Source organism: Anopheles bellator, chromosome 1 (assembly GCF_943735745.2).
Source record: "Anopheles bellator chromosome 1, idAnoBellAS_SP24_06.2, whole genome shotgun sequence".
NCBI lineage: Eukaryota > Metazoa > Arthropoda > Insecta > Diptera > Culicidae > Anopheles > Anopheles bellator.
In genome coordinates, this window is record NC_071285.1 from 21074119 (window position 1) to 21100468 (window position 26350).

At 47.4% G+C, this 26350-nt stretch overlaps 1 protein-coding gene across 1 annotated transcript in view; it reads right to left on the minus strand.

Moving 5' to 3' along the window:
- LOC131216388 (uncharacterized) overlaps positions 1-26026 on the minus strand; it is a 38261-nt gene extending 12235 nt beyond the window's left edge. The window contains exon 1 of the mRNA XM_058210869.1: positions 25403-26026. Within this exon, the coding sequence (XP_058066852.1) occupies positions 25403-26026 (624 nt within the window). The remainder of the gene's footprint in view (positions 1-25402) is intronic.
- Between the last annotated feature and the right edge of the window lie 324 nt (positions 26027-26350).

Below are 26350 nucleotides of genomic sequence, written 5' to 3' on the forward strand. Positions count from 1 at the left end.
AGGTTGGAATTGTAATTAATCGACATCGGCCGACCGATCAGGGTTGCTTGCATACGGGGGAATCGACATACGGGCGGCCTTCGCTAGCGCTATAGGGTTTCACATCCTGAGTCACACTACGGAGATAAATGTAGTATTTGTAGACTACTCTTAAACATGGTCTATCAATATGGTTGGGTCTATCACCATGATCCTGAATCAAAACAAGAGGCTAAAGAGTGATATAAACCAGATTCTTCAGCTCCGAAACAAGATCGTGTCCACAGATCAGTGAAGCATCAGTTTTTTTTGGGATGCGAAAGGAATTTTGTTAGCGGATTCCTTGCAAACTGATAAAACAAAAACAAAATTCGACTATTGTTGTAACCTTTCAGCCCAGCTGAATGAGAAAATTTGTGCAAAAAGACCCTGATTGGAGAAGTAAAAAGTCTGTTTTCTTCAGGACAATGCATCGTGTCACAAGAGCATTTTGAGAAAGGGCAAAACTAAATTGGAATCTGGGTGGCATCTTGGAATTTAGGAATTTAACACATTCGTTGTGCCGAATCAGCCCAACTCTCTAGGAAAGCTACTGGAGAACTTTACAGAATTACCTGCAAACCTGCATTTTTATCGTAGACTTATGGCCTTAAATTGATGTTCTCAAATGGATGCTGTTCCCTAGTTAACCAGAGAGGCACTGATCAATAACGCCAACAAAACACCATCAGAAACCTCATTTCAACTTATTGTTTCCACCACAAAATAACTTCAACGGTACAGACGCGTCCCAGTTGAACTTACAGCCTTTTACAGGCAGTAAATTTGTTTTGCAACGCTGTGGCGATTTCTTTTCGATCCCGCGGGACTAAAACCAATTCGCTCATCACCATGACAAGGAACGTCCATTGATGCCAAACGCATAAATGGCGTGTTCAACTATTTCGTTCAGAATGTCCCTCCCCATTTTAATCCTTTAATCCGTATGGGTGTCAACGTTCAACGTTCGATCGATTGAAGCCGATCCACTCTTTTGATCAGCACGCCAATCGATCGGCAAACGTCGATCAATACACGTCCCTTGCCAATTGACGACAAGAGTGTACCGCCAAGAAAGGATAATGCCACGCGACGCTGCTTTAAGCTGCTGTCGCCCATTCCCGCCGTGGCTCCAGGACACTGGGACAACATCGCGAAGCCCTCCGCAACTCGGTGATGTCATTGCGAAAGGTTGTACAACGATTGCTTTTTTTTCGTTCCCCTTTCGTAGACCGATTGTTGATGTGAAAGAGAACTTCATGCATGTGAACGCTGTTTTTGTTATGCTCAAATGGTGCTCAAAACGAAACCGAACGTCCGAAGCAAAACCATGGTTAAGGGCCTCCACAGGTAATGAAGCGCAGCCGCAGAGGTGTAACCAGAAATAAGCATTTTAATGAACCTGGGATTTGCATACGTCCTGAGTGTTCAGGTTGGTGTGTTCGGCTCTCATGTTCACTGTTCGATTAGACAGCTCGCATTGATTGGCTCTGTGGACTTCCTTCGTCTCACGTCACGGTGTCGATTGAATGGCGCTTTGGCCACACGAAAGAATCAGCGATTTGGTAGACCGGCTAGAGCCCCGCTTATGCAACGTCACACCGTTAGTGTTCCAGCATCGGCAAACCGAACCAATCCGTGATCATTTGATCACCAGGTCCGTGCGCTCGTTCTGAGCAGTGGAACATCTTCACATTTTAATGAGTTTCAATAAAACTTTGCAGTCACCGACCACCGAACTCGCAGCACCGATTGTTCCGTGAATGTCAGCCCACGTGCAACCGTACATAACTTGTGTGTGCTCACACCTTAACGCCGGAGCGGTCGAGACTTTGATTTCTGGTGCTCTTTCACGAGCAGGTCCAAAGGGTAAGGGACGGACCGGTGTCACGACACCCGGGGCGGCCCTGCCTGTGTTAGGTTCGATGACGATGCACACTTTTGCTGGCTCATCATCGGAAGCACCCTCAAATAATGAGAACATTTATCGCCTCACGAAGTCCTTCGCTTCCTTCGGTGGCGGCTGATCGAAGGTCTTTCTCAGGCATTCAAACGCTGGCGACATAGACCGAGTGTGGTAACGGTTTGTTGCCTGGCCTTAAATCTGTTCCATTCTTTGGCAACATTCTGAATACTTCGGCATTTGATGGAAGTTGAAAGTTTGACATGTAGTACACTAAAACCCACGGACTAAACTGTTTTCCTGTTTGTGACCAAACGTTTGTTGTTCCAATTCAATTAATAATTTCAATAATTAACCGTAAAGCGGTTAATGGGCTTAAGAAATATCAAATATTCAGTTTTACTATTCGTGATCTACGTCAATGCAAGAAATCCCGCTTATTGCCATGCATTTTAGGCACAGGTACTCGGTTGTTCAATAAGTTCGGAGCCTCCAGTATTCGTAATTAAAAGGGATATTTCTGAATTTAAACGTGATCGTACAAGCTTTAAGGACGACCTTCGCCAAAGACGCCCAAAAAAGACACAACACCTAGAATCGTAAAAAAAACAGGATATTCTATTGTAAAATCGTGAAATTAATGAAATAGATTTAGTACAAGGCTGAATAATAAAGTGTACTGAATAATAGAGTGTATTTTAAATCATCAAATCTTGTTTTTCTTATCAAGGCTCCGAACTTAATGAACACCGCAGTATCTTGGAGTTTTGGCATAGTTAACCGCTCTAGCGTCTAGTTCTGTTTGGGGCGGCTTCAAACTTATGTTGATGCGAATTTTTCAGCTCCGAGACAATCTGAAAAATAGTAACGAAATCGACTGCTTTGTGCATGCCAGAGCAGTGTTTGGGGGTTCATAGTGACAATAAAGACTCTCTCAAATTTGTGCACAACACTCAGCCAGAATTTTACTTAAAACGCTTCATGAAGGTTCCTTTTGTATACGCATTTTTGTGTAGTTAAGATTTAAGTTAAGTGCAGTGTTTTGGTTGTTGCTAACTAACGTTTCTCCCATCGCATTGCTTCTAAAATGCTTTCCCAACGTTTGATGATTCATTTCTGTTGCATTCAAATTCATTCTCTAGAAACCCCGATTTTTATGGCAATCTTTTTGCCTTTCATTCCAGTGTTTCAGCCCCACGCAAAGAGATTCTTTCTGATTCCATCTGACCTACAAATCCTGTGCAGGTGCTTTGCATGGAGTTAAATATTTGCAGTACGGCTCCGGTACCGCCGCCAGCAGCCGAAGCCGAGGCGCTTGCGATGGATCCCTTGCGACACAGCACTTGGGCTCAGCACTCCGTTCTTGTGTTAAATTTGATCGATCATCTTGAGTCGCGGGCGTTTGATCTTTAATCGGTCGCCTCAGTCTGTCAGCGGCGTTCTCGTCGGCTTGACATTTACGGGTCGCTTACCCATCATATCGGCCGTTTTCCCTGGTTCGGGCTTCTTCAAACGGAACACCCACCAGCTCGCCGACCCGGATCGAGAGGTGTTGATGGGCGCGAAACATTCTAATCGGAAGGGAGAATCATCCGCATCGCTATGCTGCAGGCGACGATGATTTCGCGATCGCGCATTGATCGCGTCGCGCGCGCGGTTTATGATTGGCTTCGACTTCGCTTCGACTTTCGACACTCCGGGCGGGCTGCTGGTCTGGCATTTGTCTCCCAGCTCAGTTCGCTTATAATTTTATTTGATCTTTGCAACGGCGCAGAGCCTGCGGCGACCAGGCGCACCGAGCCCGCGGAGACAGCCGACGAGAAGATGTACGGTTTCGGTGACCTATTTGGGTCGTGACTTGCCTGCAGTTTGGCCAGCGTTTTGTCATCACGGACCAGCGCACCCCCCAAAACACGAGCTTTGCGTGCGAACAAACCGAGAAAAAGGCCCTCGGTGGGGGGGGGAGCACAGTTGCATCTTGGCAATTAAAATCGTTTTCCGATGGGAACCGAATCGCGTTTAAAGTGGACCGCTTTACCCGCTCCGAGCGGCTGGAGGACCCGAGGAGCAACCGGAAAATGATCGGTAGATCAGCGTTTGGAGCACCTCAGCGCAGCGTGATCCGAGCCCATGAACCAACAAAACAAGCTCTCAAAAATTTGAACACTTCGAGCGATACTCGCGTCCACGTGGTGCCGATTTCTTGCCGAAGTGAACTTTAAGTACCTTTTGCAATCGAGAGCCTTTCGAGCGACGCCCAGGCCAAATCCGTTGACAAATGAATGTTGGTTTTGTTTCTTTTTTTTGCTGTCATCAAACTTTTTTGGCACTCGAACCCAGGGCCAGTGGGAAGTTTATTGTTTTATTTTCTCACCCACGACACGGCACACACCCGGATTGCGGCGAGCGAGTGACATTGTTATGCAAAAGTCGCCGGGGTGAAGTTTTCATGCGAGCGACAAACGATTTTCCCAGCCACGCTGCGCGGTTCACAGTTCACCTGGGTTGCTGGCTGGGTGGTCTTCTCTTATGGACGGGTGGGTGGCATAAGTGGGCGGGCGGACGGGACACTTTTCGAGAGGTTGCTTGAGGTTAAGTTAGTGATAAATTCGGTCCGGCGTTGGGTAACGTATTAAGTGAGACCGCCGAATGGTTCACGTTTCACAAATGTCTTTTCAATGTTAGCCACAGCGAGTGACATGTTAAATACATGTTTTCCAACGTTTTACATGTTTGAACTTCGAACTTAGGTTTGATAATTGCTTTATTTTATAAATACTGTTTGACAAGTATTATTGTCCGTTGGATATTTTATTTTGTTTGCAACAAAATTGTTTTTATTCTATTCCTTTTAACAGCTTCTTTTGAAATATTGTACTCCCTTCACAAATTATTGGCTTGAAATTTTTCCTATCCAAACAGAAACAAAGTTATATTGAAAACCTTATTGTTAGCATGAAATACCGGCCAAGATGATAATAAAATTCCTAAAAGTCGCCCAACGCTCCAGAAGAACACAAGAATTACATAACATCCGATCATAAGAACGTTTTGCTCTCGGAACACGTTATCAGCTAGCGAGTTTGCCTCAGTGCGCATAGAGCCAAAAGATATAGGCGATAAAATGCAACGCACTCAATTGACGCAATAGGTTGCAATCCAAATTATACGACAAAAGAGACCGGAAGGGACCGAATATCAAATTGGCTTGTTCATGAAGAAATCAACAGAAGGGAATGAGTCGAAGGGCTAGAGGAACCAGATGCACGCGCAATCAAACAGTATAACAAAGACGAGTAACGGCCGAAAGATTTTGTTCGGGTGATAAAGTTTTGATTGACAGCAAGCCGGCGACGTGGCCGAGGCATCTCAAATTTCGGGCCAAATAAGGGCAAGTAAAACTAAAGCATATGTTATCGCTAGAATAGAGTTCGTTGGTATGTGGGAGCCGCGGAATCGTCATCTGACTATAAATAAGAAAGTGAAATGAGTGAGTGAGAAATAAAGAGTGAGTTAGTCAGTTGAGTCAGGAGTCATCAGTCGATCCGCAGTCCGCCTGGAGCGACATCAGCTCCCGGCAGGGCCTTTAAAGAATCAGTTGCGTCTCGTAACACTGTTAAAGCCATTTCTGACTGGTGACAACAATTCATCGAAGTCGAATCTTCGAGTATCGGCGCGCAATAAAAACAGAGACGGAGAGTAGAGTTCACGAATTAAAAGCGTGTCAACGTGTTTCATTTTCCGATCTGTAAATAGAATCCCCAAGTTGGGGCTCTTCAATATTACGATCAACGCTACCCAATGACATAAACATGAACACGAGTAGATCAAATTCATAAAATTATTGCTTAGTGAATCGGAAAAAAATGTCCGATTTGTCACCAAAAAAGGCACGATCCAATCAAGATTTCAGTGCTGTTGCGGTAATTGTTGACTTGGCTCGGGTCGTTCTTGAAAAAGTGTACCGAGGACTAACGACGAAAAACACGGCAACTTCTCGCGAGTGTCATCGGGAGCAATTTCGTGTGAGACTTTTGCTTAAATCCGCTGCGTTACGGCTCAAAAGCTGACTCGTGCTGACATCAAGCACCAAGGTCCACAATGAACGTCCAGTTTCAATCGGACATCGGAGTTTTTTGGTTGATAATTTTTTTTTTGATCACTTTCGAGCGTGACCCCGAGCGGGCGCCGGATGGAAAATGCGTTGTGGAAAATCACATCAAAAGTGCGGTAATTACGCACAGTCCGTTCATTGTTCGGCGGCCCCGTGTCACCGAGGGTGACCTGCAGGTGGCCGGAGCATGGGCTGGCCAAATTGCTGATTGATTTTGCAACCACATCGCGTAATATTGAATTCTCGCTCCGTGCGGCCAATGAAGAACTTTGTTGTCGCCGCGCAGCTTGTCAAGGGTGGGAACGGAAATTTAGTCAAAGGAACCCGGCTTAACACCGTCAATGGCCGACCGGGACGGTGAGGTGCTGCTGGTGGGAAGTAAGTTGATGTGAGCCATAACCTTGGCGCTCGGACTGTTTACTTTTCCCAGCGAAGAATGAAAGCAGCAAGCAGCAAACTGCAGCATATTGAAAGTATCACTGTTCTATGAGTGTATTTGAGAAGCATTGTAAGGTTGATCCAATGACATCATCGAAATGCACAGTAAAAAACATTCCCACTAATTTTTCGCTTCAGTTCTTAAACGTATTAAACTGTCTGTTTTGTGCTAAGCAAATTATGGGCAGGATAATTTCAATATTAACATAATAGTGTTCATATAACATTTGTGCAACAAATTATTACTAACGGACTAAATTAAATAACTAAAGCCACAGGAAAAAGCAAACGGAAAACTCGCCATATTCAAAACGAGTAATATTACGACCAAAATGATATATTTTTAAGACGGGTTTAGTTCCGAAAAGATGACAGGTATGGCGTCACGAACCACGAACGAACATGTTTTGACCGCTCAATCGTAATGTTTCAATCTCTCCTGTCCGACCGTCCCGTCTCGTTGATGAACATAATACTTTAATCGTTTCCATTTCACTCTCGTCTGCACACCGCATTAACCATTCTTTTCGTTGTTCGGCCGAATTAATTTTCCGCTCCGATGACGAGTGATATGGTGCTGACGAACCAATTATGTGGTGCCGCCCGCGTGTTTCGTTAACACCCGGCACCTCGGACAAGTGCCCGACGATGGTACAAACCGGCACAATCGATCGAACTTGGCGAAGGCAACATCGATGCAATTTATGCTCCGATGTGTTCGGGAAGCAGCCACGGTCGACCGACCGCCATTGACGGCCATCGTTTCACTGGCGTCGCTCAAGGTGAAGCAGGAAGCAATTGATTGCCACCAGCAAATGATAAAAAAATAGAAACCGACGGGATGGCATCACTCCGGGCACCCCGGCCAGGATGAGCACGTGCTGATGAGGGACATTTCTTACGATGGCAGGGAAATTGAACCCTCTGCCTAGCTCGAGGATGCGCTAATCCGGGAAATCCTGCTCCGGGTAAATGTCAATTGCGATTTCTTACAAACCAATTACTTGGCAACCGAGCGGGAGATCAGCACGGCTTCAATCACGGTTTTATTACTTGCGGGTCGTGAGAGGCAAACGGTGCAGCAATTAATCACGCCGTCAACAGGACGCCGACCACGGCTGACTTTTGCTTTCCCCGTTTTCTGGGGGCTCCACTCTTTCACTCTGTCGTGGTCCACAGTCGTGAATGATTCATACGGTTCCATCTTGAGAAACCGGCAGGTGGATCGTAATTGGCAAATTGATGTTTTATTATGCTGCAACATTACGGGGGCCGGTGATCGGTGGACTGATTGATAACGAATTGACACCCGGTTATGCCACGAATCCATTTCCAAGGATAAGCCACAAGCTTGTATGGTATGATAATTTTTACTCTTTGCGCCAAATACTAGAAGCTGTCGGTCTCGCTTTCGGAAGCCTCTCTGAATATACGAGTTATATATTTTTAGTAAAACAATAACGCTGGACAGGCCAAAAGGCTGGTCAAGGAAGCCTCGGATGCCTTGGTATGATCGGCACGTCCGCCAAAGCATCGTCCAATCTGCTGCAATCAGATTCCCGTTGGATCTTCGCTTCGTTTTGCTTCCCGAGCGTTACTTTCCAGTCAACTAACTTTCAGTCGCGCCGACCCAACGCTGTCGGCTGATGGTGAATGGTAGCGAAATGTCGTGCATTCCAAGAGATGGCCTCCGCACGCTCACGTACCTGTGAGATAATGGAAAAATGCGTAGCTTTTGCTTTCTTTGCAGCATTGTGAAAAGCGTGCACAGTAGTTGGAAATCGATCAGCGCCGCCAAACCACATAAATGGCCAATGGGTAAATCACACACCGGGAGCGATGACAACGAGCCGAGCCGAGGGCACAATGGGACGGAACACGGAGCGTGAAAGTAAAAGTGAAGATGCGTCGTGTAATTCGTTGCGAGTGGCGCCAAAACCCCAAGACGCCAAGACCGCCAAGGGAATTGACAGGCTCGAGACAGGGTAGGCAACAGACAGCTAGTTTTGGTCGCTTTTCCGTATTACGTCGACGAGTCAGCTGGCCGATATCAAAAATCAAATCTACGACAGCGAATAATACATTACCGGTGGTAAATGGGTAAAGAATTGTTTATTTATGTGCTCAAATTTAATACCGGTCATACATGAACCGTGGCTCCGTTCGACGATGATAGTGGTGCCGGACCGACAGCTGTGATAATTAGCTTTTAAAAATTAATCGAATTTTGTGTATCCGTTTCATGATTTTGTTTGATATTTTCGCAAACCCTTAGCTGGCTAATTCTGGTTTAAATTCAAATGAAATTCAGTTTAAGCTCAATCGCCGTGCTTAATGTTTAATGAATGTTGACCAGTGTTGAATCATTTGAACCAGTGTTGATCATTGAATTGAAAATGTTAAACCAAAACTGACAACGCTTCTTCACAACGTTCATAGTTCTGCTCGTAGTTAAAAATACCTAAAAATACGATAAACGTTGATAAGATAAACGATGTTTTTACATAAATTTCCATATAATTTTAGGTAAAATTATCGAATAGGCGATAAAGTATTTTAATATTGTATTGTACAAATGAAAATCGCACCGATGCAACATAATTCGAGTTTTACCAACATATGCCACAAATCATCGATCGAACAATAAATATGGGTTCGTTCTTCTATAAAAAAAACGATTATAGAAATTGATGATCGATTTTGTTGGTACAATGAAAGAGTAATTAATTAAAGAAGTTTGTAAGTAAAATAAATGCGTTTAAATCATGGCACGGCTGTGATTAATACTTATGTGCACACGGAATGCTGCGGACGTAATTAGCAACATAAAACAGATCTTCGAGCATCTCCAAAATCGCTGATGCAATCGTTGGATGCAAATCGCTGACAACATTTGGATGCCCCAAGTGGCACCCTTCGAACTTTCCACTGTCCCGGGCGAAAGTGCACCGAAAGCGCGACGAAAGCGAAGCGGTTGGAACGAATGCAGCTGTCAAACAGATGCACCTCGTTCGCCGTTCGTTACTTTATGCTTCCTGCATTCCAAGAGCCGCCGCCGCTCTCTGATGTAATCTCGGTGTGGCATACTTTTGTGGCATCACTTTCGATTGTAATCGGCCTGTCGGTCTAAGAAGCGGCAGCAGCAGCAGCGGCAAGTTAAGTGTGTCAGCCGAGAAAGGGCCCCCCCGTCTCGGAAGACACCCCCTTCGGATTTAACCGTATCATCCCGCTACGCATGTAACCGAGGTGCGACGAACGGGGCCAGCACGTGCCCTGCATGTGAATGATAGAATATTTTGCATTCGTTTGACATTCAAAAGAAGCGCACCAAGAGCTCATTCGCGTCGGACGATAACAACCGCAAGAAATTGCTTGTAACCATCGAGCGGTAAAGGGCTGTTGACTCTGCGAAGGAATCTTAATTGATAGCAAAAACTTACAACCAAAACGAAGCATAAGGCGGCGCGGTTCGTTCACCCAGAAACTTCCTCATGCGGCTTATCGGACTGTCGAATGTCGAACAACGCACCGGCCGCAAGGCTAGGGAATGAGGAGTTAATGTATCGAATTAAAGTAATGTGTGTTAACCAACCGCTAAATGAAAATGCTGATTTCCGCGATGTAAATTATGTTATAAAGCAAAACAGAAAGCATAGGGACGAAAGCAACATGCCCCGTTGTATGCCCCGGTCCAATACGCCTTACGTCTTGCGATGTAATTCGAAATTCGGATCCAGTCGGTATCTTTGGATCTAAACCATTGTCTTGTCATGCGTCATGCTGGGTCCGAGATGATGCGTGATTGAAATTCAATTGAGTCGATCCCACGAGATGGAAACGTCACCTTCGGACGATCATGAAGGTGTCTTCCGTGCGTCAACCTGTGCGTGACCTTACGTTCTCCACAGACAGCGTGAACCGAATCGGAATTGTGATGCAACTTTGAGGTTTTTGGTCGATCGGAGGGGCGAAAATGAGGCGCTTTTCGGGGTGTGAATGCCGAAATCGTCCCCAAATCTAGGACGCTATTAATACGGTACTTAGAGAGTCCCTCAATAAAATGGTTCCATTCATGGAAGAAGAATTGCTACTACGCTTCAGATATTTATTGCAAATTTTCAACAACAGCCACCTCTTCAAAACTGCATTTTAACGAGTTAAAGGCCAACGTAAGCTAATGCATCTATTTCCAATTAACTCTGAAAACTGTGTCCAAATAATTTTTATCTGGATGAATCTGGATACGTTGTGTAATTGTCGCTCATGATCAACATTATGGACAACAAACAAGTGTACGGATCGTTATTTCCAGACCGGAACTTTGCGGTTTTTTTAAATTACATTTTACATCATTTTTGTTCATCAACCATCGTTCATTTGTTTGGGGTTAATTTTTTTTAAATAATTTTAAATAATGCTTAACATATTATTTTAAATAAACATTTGCGTGTGGAATGTCAAGAATGTGAAATAGGTTGGAAGATTGGTACACAGTTAATAAAATGAATTTTGACTTTGGCGTTCGACAAAAATTAATTGGAGTGAATAAAACCTTATAAGTTAAATCATCATATTGCATTCTATGGCAATAGGGGACATTTTAGAGAAATTCTGCACATCAATTATGTAACTTTTCCTTTCGCAGATTAATGCTACAGGTATTTTCGATTAATACTTAATCTGAAGATGCATATTCATTTAAAAAATCAATCATAAGTTTCATTACCATTCGATATGCCTATTTTTCGTTCAGCAAACTTTAAACGCCTTTCCGAGCTTGTGGTTCATAAGCTTGCGCGCATAAAGTTTCCGATGTTTGGGCAATTCGCTTGCCCGAACCCTCGAAGGACACACGCATTGTTGGTGGCCATGCGCTTTGTGGCCGGAGTTTCGGACTTTTTTTTGGTAGCAAACCACACGGCGAGCTGAGAACCAAATAAAACTAAATCAAAGCGCGAAACCACTCACCTCATGTTTTTGCGTTTGATTAGTTTAGCATTGAACCGGCAGCACGCCAATCGACTAATCGTCCGAGGCGGGGCGAGATGCCCCACCCCGCTGCCCCGCTGCCCCGCTGCCCGGCTTTCCAATTTCGCATTTCCACCCGTGTGGCCGTGGTGGCCGGTTGGCCAAAAAATTGCGCCAAGCCTCAATCCAAACGATCGGCGTCGATATCGATATGTTTTTGAGCGGTTTTTGTCCGACTTTTGCCAACCTATGCAATCGATCGATTGGCAACGCACCGGCACCGGCGATCGGCGCGATTGGAAAGCGTTTTCCGTGGGCCGGTGAGCCATTTTCCTGCCGGGGGCCTTTAACTTTGGCGATCGTTTCGAGAGAAGTGTGTTTCACTTATTCGGTGTCGATCGGTGTATGAAATTCATCAGTCGACAACGTAGCTGAATGTTGGTTGCCGGCTGGTGTTGGTTTTTTTTTTCTCTGTACATTTCATTCGATGCTTCTCAAATCGTACCCCTTTTTCCGATCCGATCGTGCCCGAGATGTTAGACGCGTTAGTCTCACGGAGGGCCGCGCCGCATATGTTCCGGGTCGTGCGGTGTCGGGGCTGGGCGTCTCGGGCGCAGCAACGGATTACGCCACGGAAATTGCACACGTGAATTTTACATAATCAACCCCGCCTCGCCGCGACCCCACGAGCGTGTGCGAGGTTTTCCACTCCGGCACCAGAATGTGCGTAGCGCCTCGCTTGTAGTGCCTCGCTACACGAAGACTTCGCCGGTGTCGGTCGGTCGGCCAGAGGAGGAAGAAATTGATCATCCACGGGGCTTGCGAACACCGGACGGCCCGATGTGTGTAGCCCATTCGCTTGGAACGCGGCATAAAGCGGCGTTTATGCTGCAGCATTCCACGCGTAGGTTTCCGGCCGATCGGAGTGATAAATAATAAACTACTACAAGGTGTAAATTCGTTATCCTTATCGGAGCCCTTGGAACGGTAATTTGGAGCGATTACGGATGCTTTTTGATAGAAATCTCATCTCAACCCATCTCTTGTTGCTTAAATAGTTCAAAATGTAACTTAACTAAATTACTATCCATCCAACTGAAACTGATGATTGAATGTTTGGCCTCACAGATGTCTAAAAACAGCCACACGAACGTCAATGGCAGGCAATCGTCCTCTGCACATACTTCCTCACCCATGTATTATAATTTCAATTCGTCGTGCCCAAAAAAATCGGCCAAAGTGGATCCACCAAAACAAAACACACAGAAAAGGAGCCAAAGCATGACGGGGCGCAGTGATCATGGCGCAATCGCTGACATACTCCACGCTTCACGACCGGCAACACATTGGCAACGGTAACGCAACGGTCATCATCACTCGGCCAACACCGCAGAGTGACCACTCTCGATCACCCTTCTCGGATCGGGCGAGCTGCTGATCGTTAGCCAGCGCGAGCCACGCGAAGCCGCTTTGCGCAAACCACGGAGGAAAATGGCGCCACACGTGCAAATGGTGCGCGCGTACGGAACATAAAAATAGCGCGCGCGTGAGCGCCTCGCGCATGCATTATTGCGTGCATCGGTGCCGAAGAACTGGCCAAAAACTGGCCCGTGTGCACGAAATCGCGCCGCTTTCGGAGGCGAAAGAATGTTTCGAAAATTTGCGTTCGCCGTCCGAGTTCCGGACGGACGGCTTGAGGTGACTGATTGATTGGTCACGAGCTTCGGCCTGCCGATTGGACCGTTGCACTTGCGCACTTGTCGGATGGAAATTCTTCACGTTGCAGCAATGCGTCTGCGGCGTAACAATCCCGCGTAGAGAAGGAAGTGAATGGCGTTTGGCGGTTTTTGGCGAAACGAACCCGAGACATGTGTGTTTTGAGTAATTTTCTCGATTCTCCTTAGACCGGCGGGTCTTTTTGCTGTGCTTCTTAGGCCAACGTTGCTCCAGGTGGACAGCGGAACATCGACATGAATTAGGGTGCGAACAGCTCGCAGTTCATTTTAACAATCTTCCTCAAATATGGTTTCGATTTCGATTATTTATCTACTATACTATCTACTACTATTTCGCAGTCTAATCAAACCACACAATTCTATTCAAGTTGTAGCTACACGAGGAACTTCTTACTTATGTTAGCAAGTTGGTAAGGATCCACGGTTTGAGATACATCTGAGTATCAATAGCGCAACTCTTGTTTGGGTCAGTTTTTTTACGTCTTTTCCATTCTGCCAGTATGCACTTGGGTCAAATCATTTACGGTACATTTCTGCCCTTTAAAGAGTTTTTTCAACACCCTTTGAGCTTGGTTTTTTTGGGTTCTTATTATCTGTTTTTTTTTCATCCGTTCCTTTGGGACCTTTATTACAGGTCGAGTTCGAGGGCAAGAGACGCTCAATTCTGACATGTTATAATCCATTTAAGACTGTCGGATGGCTGGTAGGTATTAGAATTCATAAGCACAACACAGGACGAGCATTGCGTTCCCTATTTTGCCACGTTCCATTGTTTACCGTTGTCCGTTGTTGTCTCCTTTTTGGTCCATTGTTGTTTCCTTTCTGGTCCGTTTTTGTCTCCTTTTTTGCGAGATAAGCCCATGCATTTGTTACCAGCCGTTACCCATTGGAAGCACGAGGGAAGTATTGATCGGAGCAGTTCAGGGTCTCTGCAAAAATAGGGAAGACCTCAAAATGCAGCATACGATCAATTGGAAGGTTACCATTTAATCAGGAGCACATCATCGTCGCTAGTAACTCATTATCGCTTACGAAGCGTATTTTTGTATTTCAAGGAAATTGGAAACAGGATGGAAATGTTTTCAGTCTAGTTTTTCAGACTCTATTTATCAAACCCCTAAATGTTGGGTATTGTTTGTAATGGACACTTTAAACCAATGATTGCACGGCCGTACTTCTCTGCGAAACATTATGCCACAAAAAAGAGCGAATGCCTGCTGCTCCTTGAACTGGAAGCTTGTAATCAAAATTTTATTTTAATTTGTACAACAAATTACAACTAATTTCTATTTATTATTTGGTTCAATCCAACCGATTAAAGGGCTTTACATAACACGTCTTCGCACGAGTCGGGCAACTGGGTTCGGCATCTACCCCTATCAGGGTGAAAATCAACAAACTACACAAACAATGGACGCAATTTGCAGGAAATAATTGGTTTTCTTTCCATTGGGTGAGTCGTTTTGGGGAAACTCGGGAAGGGAAATGGCCGCCCTACACCGGGCGGCCATGTTTTTATCATGTTCGTCACACGTGTAAACCACCCCAAAAACCACCAGCACGCCAACGTAGCCGCCGTAGTGAACCCGTTCATTGTGTGTTTCTGGTTCCAGTGCAAGCCAAGGCCTGCCGAAGGACGGAAAAGTGGATGGCGTTGGCCTCACCGGTGGAAGGTGGTGAAGGTGTGTTGCGAAAAAGTGTCCAACATGCGTTGGCGAATTATTATAGCGGTTTTCGGCCAACGCTCTCGCCTTACGGCTTGGTATCGGAAACAATGGCCCGTGCGGCAGCGTGCGGTATGTGGCCTTCGTTGCACTTCTGCAGACCCTTCCACGGCAAACTTCCGTCTCTGCCAGGGGCCCTTGAGCCTGGGGAGAATGCCGTCGCCACTGTGTATGCATTGGTGCCCATGGGAGAGCTTTTCCGAGGTTTCACGTCCAAACATGTGTCCATATTGGGTTGCCTGGCTAAATAAGCCATTGTTGTGCCGGCGATCGCACCACGGTGATTAGTCACCTAATAATGGCGACAAAAACGGAACCATGCGATCACCGTCAACCCGTTGAGAGACCCCAAACGATATGTTGGGTCGTTTGCCTCTTTGCCATTCGCACCAAGCATAGGGCAAAGTGTGGATTGTTCAGATTTGATCTTCGTTCCGTTGATTATTGAAAGCAATACAGTCATTTTAGGTTTGGCTTCAGTTAGTGGAAAAAGTATTTACATAATTTCAAATCCCCAGAAATACGAAACCCAATTATGTTTTGCTTTTCACGACAAATGTTAAATTGCATATGCGTAAACCGCAACAAACAGTGACCAGCGGTACGGTTACTTAACAAACATGCTAACTATTGTACCAGTGAAGGTTTACGAAAACAAGTTTGGTCCTCATAAAATCGGAAGATAACGTAATACGCTGCCGCTTATCAGCCCCCACAGCGGCCTGGCCTGCGGCCTCGTGGGCCGGGGATCGGGACATGAGGGGAGAAGAAAAAACCATTATCATACTTATAGCCGATCGCACGATCATTACACTGGCTCAACGTAACGGACTCGAACCGGGGCGAAAACACCTTCCCCAGGGCCGTAGGGTCGAAAAGCGGACGAAAGACTTTATCGCTTCCGCAAGCGACGAACCTTATCGCACGCGCGCGCCTTCGCTGCAGAAGGAGTAACCGACTGGACTCCTGGGACCGATGCAGGCGACCGATAAGTTTGACAGAAAAGCCGGTTGACAGCCGGAGAAGTGACCTCACAGCCTCACGGCGGCTCGCTTGAAGGCAATCGGCCCTAGACCGGCCCGGTCGCGGCCGAAGATCGACTATTTTGTTCCAGTTATTCAAATGCAGAAGCAGCAGCTCTTCGGTCTCGGTCGACCGGGGGCGGCCACCGCTAATGAAGTCAGGCGCTGCTCGTTTCCAACCACACGGTGCCGGGTGAGTTATGCTAATGGCCGCGGCGGTGTGCGTCGCCGCTGCACAACCATCTTCGAGCGCAGCTGCGCTGCTGAGCGCTGAAGGCGATATCGAGCGTGGCATTGATACAAAGCAAAACCAGTTCCAGTTCGGAAGCGATCCAACACCCCGAAACGCGCGACTAAGCCCATGTAGTGTTGCATCGCTTGGAAACTTCGGTGACAACACGCTGGTGAAACATTCCACATTGAGAACTCCCGTAGACCCGATCCGACGGAAGAGAAACGGCCCCTTTATGATGCACGCAGCCATGAGTTTTCCTCGAACCTACACGGTCATTAATGCGACCATTTCGGTCACCGTGACCACCGTGCAGACCGTGTGCGTTGCTACCGCTCACTTGCTACCGCGGTGTGGCTCCTTTAAACGAATGATGCCTTCGGTTGCCAGTTTTTTGTTTTTGTTGCTCCCGCGCAATGGTGAATAATTGCCAAGAGTCGAGTAATGAGTCGATGAGTCCGTCGGCGTTGGCGAAGGATGCCAAAGAACCAATCAATACCGGTCAATGTCGCGCGTCTTGAAATACGGCCAGCCTCGGGCAAGGTGACAAAGAAAACATTTATCATGCATAGTTTCAGAGTGGTCATTAGCGACAGTCCAAGCGGCAGCAGCAGCAGTACCGCACAGTAGCGTCATTGCGGGCTAACGAGTTGAGCTGTGAAGGCACAAAGTAATACTGTAGAACCACGCAGCAGACTATTTAAATTGAGGACGATAAATCCATCGCCGGCGATCGTGCGCCGCAAATGAAATGGAAGTTAAAAGGAACAACTATGCTGTGGCAAGTGATCACGATATGGCGATTTGTTAAGGGCACTTATGTTATTGATAATTTGTGTGACGCGATGGCGTGAGCGGCGTGTGTGCGTACTAAATTTTAAAACGAGTGAGTGGGCATTTAAGAAACGCCTAGACCCGGTGTCTTCAAGATGGAAGGTTTTGGTTCGGATCCTAAATCATTGCTTTCATCATTGCATTGCGAGGACGCTGAACCAAAAGAACTTTCGGACGAAAATGACACGCGAACGCAACAACAACTCGTGGATCTGCTAAATTTGTCCTAATACACCATTTCCGTATGTCTAAAGGCCCTTGGAAAGATCCAGGAGATTGCATGAACGAACGGCAGCATGAACAGCGAGAAATCAAATGTGAAATTTCGAAAATTTCGACGACATTTCGAATCGACAAAAGAACAATATTGTGAGTCTGATGGGACCAGAAAGGTGTGGTGTGCCACAAGCTGCTAAAACCGAGGGGAACCGTTAACTTTACTTCGTAGTTGTAGATTTTATATTTAGAATTTTTGGCAGTGACTTGACTCATGGCCTTACAACAAAAGAAGTATGGTTTACATCAAATCAATATTTGCAAAAAGCGTAGAATCGTGTAGTATTCAACCAGCATACAGAAACGTCTCAGCACGATGTGCTTCAGACAATGGTTGAACCGTCTCCAAAGAGCTGCGAAGGTTTCGGAGACTGTCCGCCACATGTTTGGAACTTTACAAGCAGCCGGCCACGAGTGGTACCATCAATCGCTTTATGAGTGCTATCTTGTTAGACAAGAAGCTGTGCGCCCAAGTTAACAGTGAGCCATCCTGTCGGCCAGAAGATTGTAAATATGCTGGACCGAAAAATCGTCATACCGTCGCTGTTGAGCACGTTCGTGTAGCTCATAAAATACCGCCGATGGTGTGCGATGCGATTCTACATTTCCGGTTTACGACGCCCGTCCCAAGGATGGCCGAGTCACCGGGGAGCGAAAGGGAGCGTACAAGAATGCTTTAATGCCTTGGGATTGGCAACAGCTCAATGCTGTTGCCGGCGATATTGACGAACCCCCCCTGGTAGTAGTAGAGCGAACGGTTTCGAAACATAATCTCAAAAGATCATCTCCATCATCTTTCGGCGCCAATCACCAGTCGGTTTACGGTGAGGCGCCTTCACCGGGGACACCGTGATTCCGGCAGGGTCCCTTGTTCTGTTTTATGAGGCAATAAATGGATTGCGCACAGAGCACAATCGGGCCTGCCGATTGGGAAGGCTCTGAGTCATGCGGCTGTCGTGGGGAAATACCGAACGGGCAGGGAAAAGACTGAGGGGAAAAAACTGAAGGTATTCGTCTTCCACCCTACGGGATCAAGTAACACTAGTAACGAGGCCTTTTCGAAACTGAAAATAACCACAACCGGAACCAAGCGTTCGCGGAGGACAACTGCTTATCCTTGCTGACGGCCATGCTGGGTCCATCAAATTTTGTTGTTTTTAATTTTCTCGGTCGTTAAGTGTTGGTACGAAGACTTGGCCTCAATTTAATATAAATAACAGCAGAGCTAAAATATCCTAGTACCTAGTACACGATTGCAATACTTTTCCTAATGCCCATCTCGAGCGACCGGCGGCCAGCATCTCATAAATAAACATTTTTATTTTTAGCCCAAACCATAACGACCTTCCGACTATCGGCCAGCCGAATCGTCTGCCGAGCGGCAACACTTCAATGTCAACGACGCTAGGCTCGCAACGAAATGCTCCACCGAGCGAGAGATGAGATCGCAGGTGATTGCTTGAACTCTGTTCGCGCTGCCAGAGGTTAGTCGCGGGTCAACTGCACAGCCTCGCAGCAGCAGCAGCAGCAGCAGCAGGGTCACGCATCCTGCCGTCTAGAATCCATCGTCTCGTAGTGACGCGGTTTCGGACACGAATTGAATGGGAAAAAAGGAACACGAAAGACAACGAAAAACGGACTCCAACCAAGGACGCCGTTCGAATCAGTTTTGGACCCATTTTTGGACCCCCAATGCCAATGCGCTGGACCGGCTAAACTGGATCCACAACACGGTTACGCGATTCGGTCGCACCGATCTTGCCCCAGTCGTAGCAGTGTCCTATGCACCCGGAGGAACTGGCCTGTGCCGGCGAATTGACCATAAAAATCGAACACCGAAGATCCGACGTCTAGGACATCGATCACGGCATTGCATCCGGCATTGAGTGGCAATGATTGCTGAAATCGAATTTTGAGAGCAACACTTCTTAGTGCCTATTCAGGACTTTGGGCTTAAGAGATCTTGTGAATAGCTCAGCTGAACATCCAGCCGTTCGTGCCACGGTCAAGTTTGAGACAGTCACAGCGAAGACCCAAAGGCACGGCCGAGGAAACTCTCATCGGGACGCCACACGCCCAGACGGATTGTTTTCTTCCGTTGAAGGGCGCCCCCCAAGCCATTCGATGTGGATGCCTGCGAAGTGCCTTTGATTGATCTCGAGCCATTGATTCCATATAGTTCAAGGATGGCATCCGAAGAGGCATCCCGCGTGCACTTTAAAATCTCTTCACGATGGCTTCAGTGTAAGCCAAACAGTGTGTGCATCAATACCGAGATGTGCGGCAATGCAGGGCGATAGTTGTCCTCGAGCGGTGCTATAATTTATTTAAATTTACCTTCAACCAAAAACCGAGACCCCGAAAGGGTGAGCTAATGCGTCATTTGCAGCCCCCCTTCAGTGCAATGATTTTCATAGGCAAAGGCACCAAAGCTGCCATAAATAGGTGTTGGCTCGTGGGGCGCTTTCTTGTGGGACACTTTTTTGTGACGTGAACTTCACCAACCGATGCTCGACATTAATGCATTCTTTAAAAGGTGGAAACATTAGGTAACAGCAGCAGCAGCTCGGCATTCATTCAACATTTTCTGCCACTGACACAGTGTCGATTTTCTCGCTCTCTCTCTCTCTCTCTCTCTCTCTCGAGTGGCCATTTAATTTCCAACCAGTTGTGTTGTTCCAGTTTTCGGGTCTACGGAGTTGACCTCACCCAACGCGGGGCCCAACGGTGGCGCTCATCACCGATGGTGCCGATGGCGTCGCACGTCGTCGGTGATCTTTGCTTCCTTCCGAGAGGCCTTCGAGGAGGATCAATTTGTCAAATGCGTTCGCTCTTGAACCACTTAGCGCGCTCCGAAACGAAACGTCGGTCAAAACGATTATGATACATTAGGTAACTGGAGCCGACCGCCGGAACGAGGAGCCTCACGGATGCGATGGATGCAAAAGCGAAGAGCGAAGAAATCGAAACAATACGAACGAAAACAAGTCTCTCGAAAGCGAAACTTCACGCCAGCGGCCGGTCCCCGAGTGGGAAGCTTTCGTCATTTCTCCTTCCCCAGCTGACGCTGCTGTTGACCTTCCGCCTTCTGGCGCCTCCCCGCCGCAACCGGCCCGACCAGTTCTTGGCCTGGCCGACCGATTGGAGCTGGGCCGCTGAGCCATGTGCCGGGTCCGGGCCGGTCTGTTGTAGAATTTATTTTTGGCATCACCCCACGCGGTTTACCATAACTCGATTCGGACGCCGACAACGACCGCGCCACAGGGACGAAGAGAAATGGACGTAGCGAAAGGAATTTTCGATTTCATATGTGTTGATCGGCCGCGCCCCGAGCGTCTTCGCGCGGGTGGGCAGGTGGCAGGGTGGCAACTTTTGCTATCGATGGTATGCGCCTGGCGAATCGCGGAACGAGCCTGTGGCGAAGGCCACCACCGTTAGGTGACTGAGGAGCACTCGCTAGGAACTTGGAAGTGTTGTTTTTCAGAAGCGTCCCCGGATGTTCCCGGATTCTGATCGGAACCACTAGCAAATGAAACCTGAAACAAATCTTTTTGCGGATAATAGCCATAATAAACATAACAACATTCGGCAGTTTTTTAAGAAGTCATTAAATCATTCCACAATTCAAGAACAAATCTTCACGAATTCGCTTGGATTGGATCGTACTATCCACACCAGAGCAGAAACTGAACAATATCTGAACTACTATGGACAAAAATGATTGGGAATTCACTTATAACTCAAAACATCCCTCTCTATTTTTCTAAATCTACATCGTTAACTCTTAGATACTCCGTAAACGATGCGTTGGTTGCGGAACGATCTGGGTCGAGTTTGCGTCCCAGAAGAATTGTCTCACAGGCAAGTTGAAGAAAGACTTCATGATGCACCGTACCACGATATTAAAAGAAACTGTAACTGTTTCCCGTTATTTTTTGTCCATAGTAGTAAGATAAATTTTTGCTCAACATTCTGCACGGGCTCATCGTTCGCTCGCGGCCATTGACCGACTTTTCAAGGTTTTTCGGTTTATTGTCGCTTTCGCTAGCAAACGTGGATCGGCATTGCGCGCCCCAAAACGGGTCACCCGTAAGATTGTCTCAAAACAGTTGGTCTCTCACGATCCACTTCGTCTTCGCGCGCGGTGCAGATGAGCCACAGAGACGCCGCCTGGCAATACTGCTCCCCGGAGTGGCATTTACCCCGACCCCGGTATGCCCAATGCAATTGGGCGCGTGATGGGTTGAATCGGCTCCGAGGGCCGGGTCATACCCATCCGCTCGCGCTCTGTGTCCTTCTCGACATTCCGTTCCTCGCTGCACCCCGATGCTCAGTCACGACCACCATTGGGATGACCTTTGCACGGAGCGCAAGCAGCAATCGCTGGCGCTGGCGATTGCATGCAGATGCACCTAGAGAGAGCGAAGCACCTGACGACGAAGCGGGACAAGTGGGTGACTGCTGCGCTGTGTGCCGATGGTTTTCAAAGGGCCACGATGCATCAGCCACAGGTTCGAGCTACTTTTAAGGAGTTTGTCACTTCACCGGCATTGAAATCTTTTGTTTAGCGAGTTTGTTTTCGAACTTTTTCGATGTTTTTGGCTAACATTCTTCAAGGCACACCAAGTCAATCGAAAGGACAATAAATTAATTATGTGTCAAAGTCGCGCAACTGAACAGCTGGTTACAAAATGCGAGTATTCTTCAGCCGGATCATGCGAAAAACACAAAGGCTCGAAACAGAGCCCTGGGACAGATTCATAAGCACACAAGTTGGCGAAAGAAGCGATAGGACAAAAAAAGGCCATTCGTCAAGTGGCACCGGCTTCGGGTAAGCGGCACCGATGGTGCATTTCCATTAGCTTCGTAGCCGCGCCATGCTTGTGCCTCCCCCATGCCACCGCCGCCCGTCGGTGGGAGAATGCGTGTTTTTGTGTTTACCTTGGGTTTGCCAACCAATTTCCTTCGAAACCCAGCGTGGGAAGCATCCACAGACAGCAGCGCGGTGGTGCTAGAATTACAGAAAGATTGCAGGCCGGCTATTGGTTTTGGGCGAGCGGTGGGAAATCGCGCACCGCCAGCTCCATTCAGGGGCTGCCTCTATCTGTTGCTCAAAATTTCAACCCACCCGCGGCGCGTGGCAACGGCGCGATCTCGAGAGACACACCAACCGTTGGCCGAAGCCAAAGAGATAGGAGTAGAAGATACATCAAAGGGGTTCATAAAGGGGAAGATACGATCCACGCGCTTGACGTCCGCTGCTCCAATGACATTACAAAATTGGGCACCGGCGATTTGAGTAATGCCGGCCCAAGGTCTGGTGTGGTCTGTGAATTTTGTGTAACGCTCCGGACGTGATCCGTACTCTGTTGCAGCTTTACCGGTGTTGCGCTTTCGGTGAGAAGAAGATGCTACTGGAAGATGCAAATGGCCAGTCTTTTTAGGTTTTCACCACCAATAAGGTTGGTGGAGTAACATCAAAGATATTTTGGGGTCCAACAAAACATATTTCACGCTAATTGTGCTTCAGAATTTTGGACACCAGGCCGATTCTTCTTTTTACGATTCGTTCTACGATTCGTTAAACCTCTCATATCGTAAGTCACTGCTGGGAGTTTCTATCGCTTCCAAACGGCAATAGGAATTGATCGGCTCCCCACTTACACGGTGCCGAAGGACTGTGTAAATCTTTCACTTTTTGTCTACCGAATTCCATACGCCCGAAACGGTTTGTTTCCTCGCCATAAAACTGCCAATCCCCTTTCACGGATTGCCAGAAGGGCGGCAAACACTTTCGGTGTCCCGACGAGCCGGGCAGGAGCAATCAAACGTGCCCAGTGTCCAATTAAAGATTCGTGGCCATCCGTGGTCCAGCGCGCCCCGATGTGTTTCGTCAGGCGTCAAAAGCATCGCGGTTTTAGCGATTTATTTATAACCATAATGCGCCTTTTTCGCTTTGGGCCATAACTTTTGCGACTATCGCATTTGTGCCACCCAATGACCCGAATCGATCGAAGGAGTTTCGGGACGGGAAGGTGTTGAAGACACTTCCTGTTTGCGGTTGGTTTGGGCATCGGTTTACGGAGCCAACAAACCACCGTTGATTAGGATACACTTTTTGTGATGGAATTCGGAATGTCGTTTCGGTGTTCGTATCTTTATTGCGAACTTTGGGGAAGCAGTTTTCAGAAATTAAATTAAAAGCCAAACTTATTGCCAATAAAAATTGCTCGCAAGTTCAGTTCACCATATTTAAAAATTCGTTATTGGCACTTAAAATGGATGAACACCGCCCCAGTGGCGGCGCTGTCTTCGGTGACATTTACACCCGAACTGTTGGCCGGACGAAACGAAAACTCCGAAAACGCCATTACATCAGCGCAATTTTGGTCCGCAGAGCCGGAGCACGTGGTAACTTAAGCCACGTAATTTCACAAAACGTGAGCTAATTTTCCCGTGACACGTTGATTGATTACTCGTCCGGGCGCCGCAGTGCTCCTCCGAGGAGCGTTATGCCACATAACCTCCGTTTCCAAAAATAACCGGGGCCATCGAAGCAAATATCACCGGTTTCGGAGTCAATGTTTGATGGTGGCCGGCCCGCGATGAGATTTTTGTGACGGATCGAGGTCAGGAGGGCGCACAAACGCGTCGCTTTTCGGGAACGGAAGTGTATGGAGAGCGAATCGGCGATACCAAGCGGACGGACTTGGTATGGCAATGGGAACCTCGTGGTGGACGGATGGAATTAGTATTTGCTCCATTTGGGGAACTGTGCGTCGATTTAACAATCGTTGTAAGGCACACTTTGGTAACTTTGCTAGTAAGGAACACTCCGAATTCCTTTCCTTATTATTTTAAATGTCTTTACTCTAAAGTCAAAATAGGAAAATTCGGCACATTTTACAGTTTCCTTTTATGAAAGCGAAAATGCATGACAGGAATGTGCTACTGTGTATTTGGTGGGACCTGAAACGTATCATTCATTATGAGTTGCTTCCGTATGGCTAAACATTTACATTCAGACCTCTACTGTCAACAACTGCATGTTTGAAGCTAACGATTTGCCAGAAATTGTCAGCTTTCGCCGACAGAAGAGGTTTTGTCAGGACAACACCATGTCACACAGCTTTGTAGCGAGTCACCAGAAATTCCGGGAGTTTGGTTGGGAACTTTTAATACATTCAGCATGTAGTTAGGACCCGTCACCAAGCCATCACCTCCTTCCAATTACAAAACTTCGTGAGTCATAAGAAATTGAGATCAGGATAAGATTGTGAAAATGGATTCCTTGAATTTTTCGCCAATAAGAGCCAAGAGTTCTATGAAGGAGCCATTATGAAGCTACTAGCAAATAATATACGAAAAAAGGGCATTCCATATTTTGCGAACATCATTTAGGAACTTTCGTAAGTTTCCTTATTTTTATTTTGAGATCCTGAGATGTAATTCGTTAACGCGCTCGTTGGTGGTGAGCACGCGTTAGATGAGCCACGTCCGAACGGCTCGGACGTCGCGGAGAAAGTGCTGTTACTTATTCTTCGAAAGTGCGGATTCGCGGACTGTTTACTCTAAAAAATATCGCTACGACGAGGTCGCTACAATCAGGCCATCGGAAACATCTTAAATAATGTTTTGAACTTCTCGCAAAAATAACGGATTCTTTTTGGATCTAGTATAAAACCTTTCAAACCTTATGACAGGCAGAACCATTAGCATTATGGCCGTAAACGGAACACTCTGTTTTCTGCCCTGGGCCTGAACCTCTTTGTAGAGCGAAATATGAACGGATGTCCCAAATTGCTCATTGGGCACCAGCAAGTGATTGCTCACTTGCTCGGTCGATAGGCGATAGTCCGAAATCGTTCCGAAAGATTCACTTTTTGTGTGCTGTCAAAGAGATGGTCTAAATGATTCCGCCCCGAGACAGCATAGCAAGCGGCGAACACATTCTTGGCTGCCCACTGCAGGCGAACTGCAAATGTTAATTTATGTTAATCCCCCAAATACGCCACCTCGGGCCGGTACGGGTCCCGGGTTTATAAATAGTACGCGGATCGAAGAAGAGTTCAGGGTTGAGACCCACCGCTCACATTTTCCAATCCTTAGTAGTATTGCCAAAAAAAAAAAAACTCACCACTTCGCGATCCATCTGCAGAATGTACTGAAATCGGCCAATGTCGCTGATGGAAAGCTCCTTCGCTGCGCCGAGCCCGTGGTGGAACCGCGACCCAGTGTGCCCGTTCTCTCCGATCACGTCGGCCCCGTCGTGAACGACGACCAGATTGCCCTCGCTGTAGAACTGAATGTTGCGCCCGTACAGATCGTCCTCCTCGTCGGTGCGCCGATCGATCGGATCAGCACCAGCAGCTACCCGGCGGCTGCTGCTGACGTCGAGATTGTTCTGTTGTTGTTGTTGCTGCTGCGGTTGTTGTTGTTGTGGCTGCTGCTGATGTCCACCCCGGTGCCGGTGGGTAGGGGGAGGCGGCGGAGGTGGTAGCTGCCGATGCAGCCCTCCTCCAGCCGACCGACCGCCGCCCACCGACGGTTCCGAGACGTTGTTGCTGTTGCTCCCGATGGACGCCCCATCTTCGTCGGTGGTGCCGGCGTCAGGACGCGTGGAAATTATGTTGTAGCAGCTGCGTAGCGGTGACGGCGAACTGTTTCCGCTTCCTCCAACACCAGCACCACTACCAACACCCGGGCCGACTTTCGATTTGTGCAGCTTCGGGTTGTGCACGTTGTATTGTTTGTTTACCATTTTTACGTTTTCGATAGTCGCTACCGTTTTCACTGGGCCGAACCGGACGATGGCGAATTCTGGTTGCCGCGCCGGTTGCTTTCTTCACTGAACTGCTTTCAGATTGCAGAAAAAAAAAATGAAACCAGGGAATAGTAGCTGGACGCCAGGCACGTGCCGGCAGCAATCGAAAGTGGCTATTGGGGGCAAAACAAAATACTTTTTTGCCGTTCGCCGTGCGGAAAACAATTGATACGCAAACGATCGAATCAATCGCTGTCGCTGCGCGGCTAGTGCGTGTTCAATTAAAGGATCCGCCGCTGCCGCCGCCTGTCGGCCGTAACC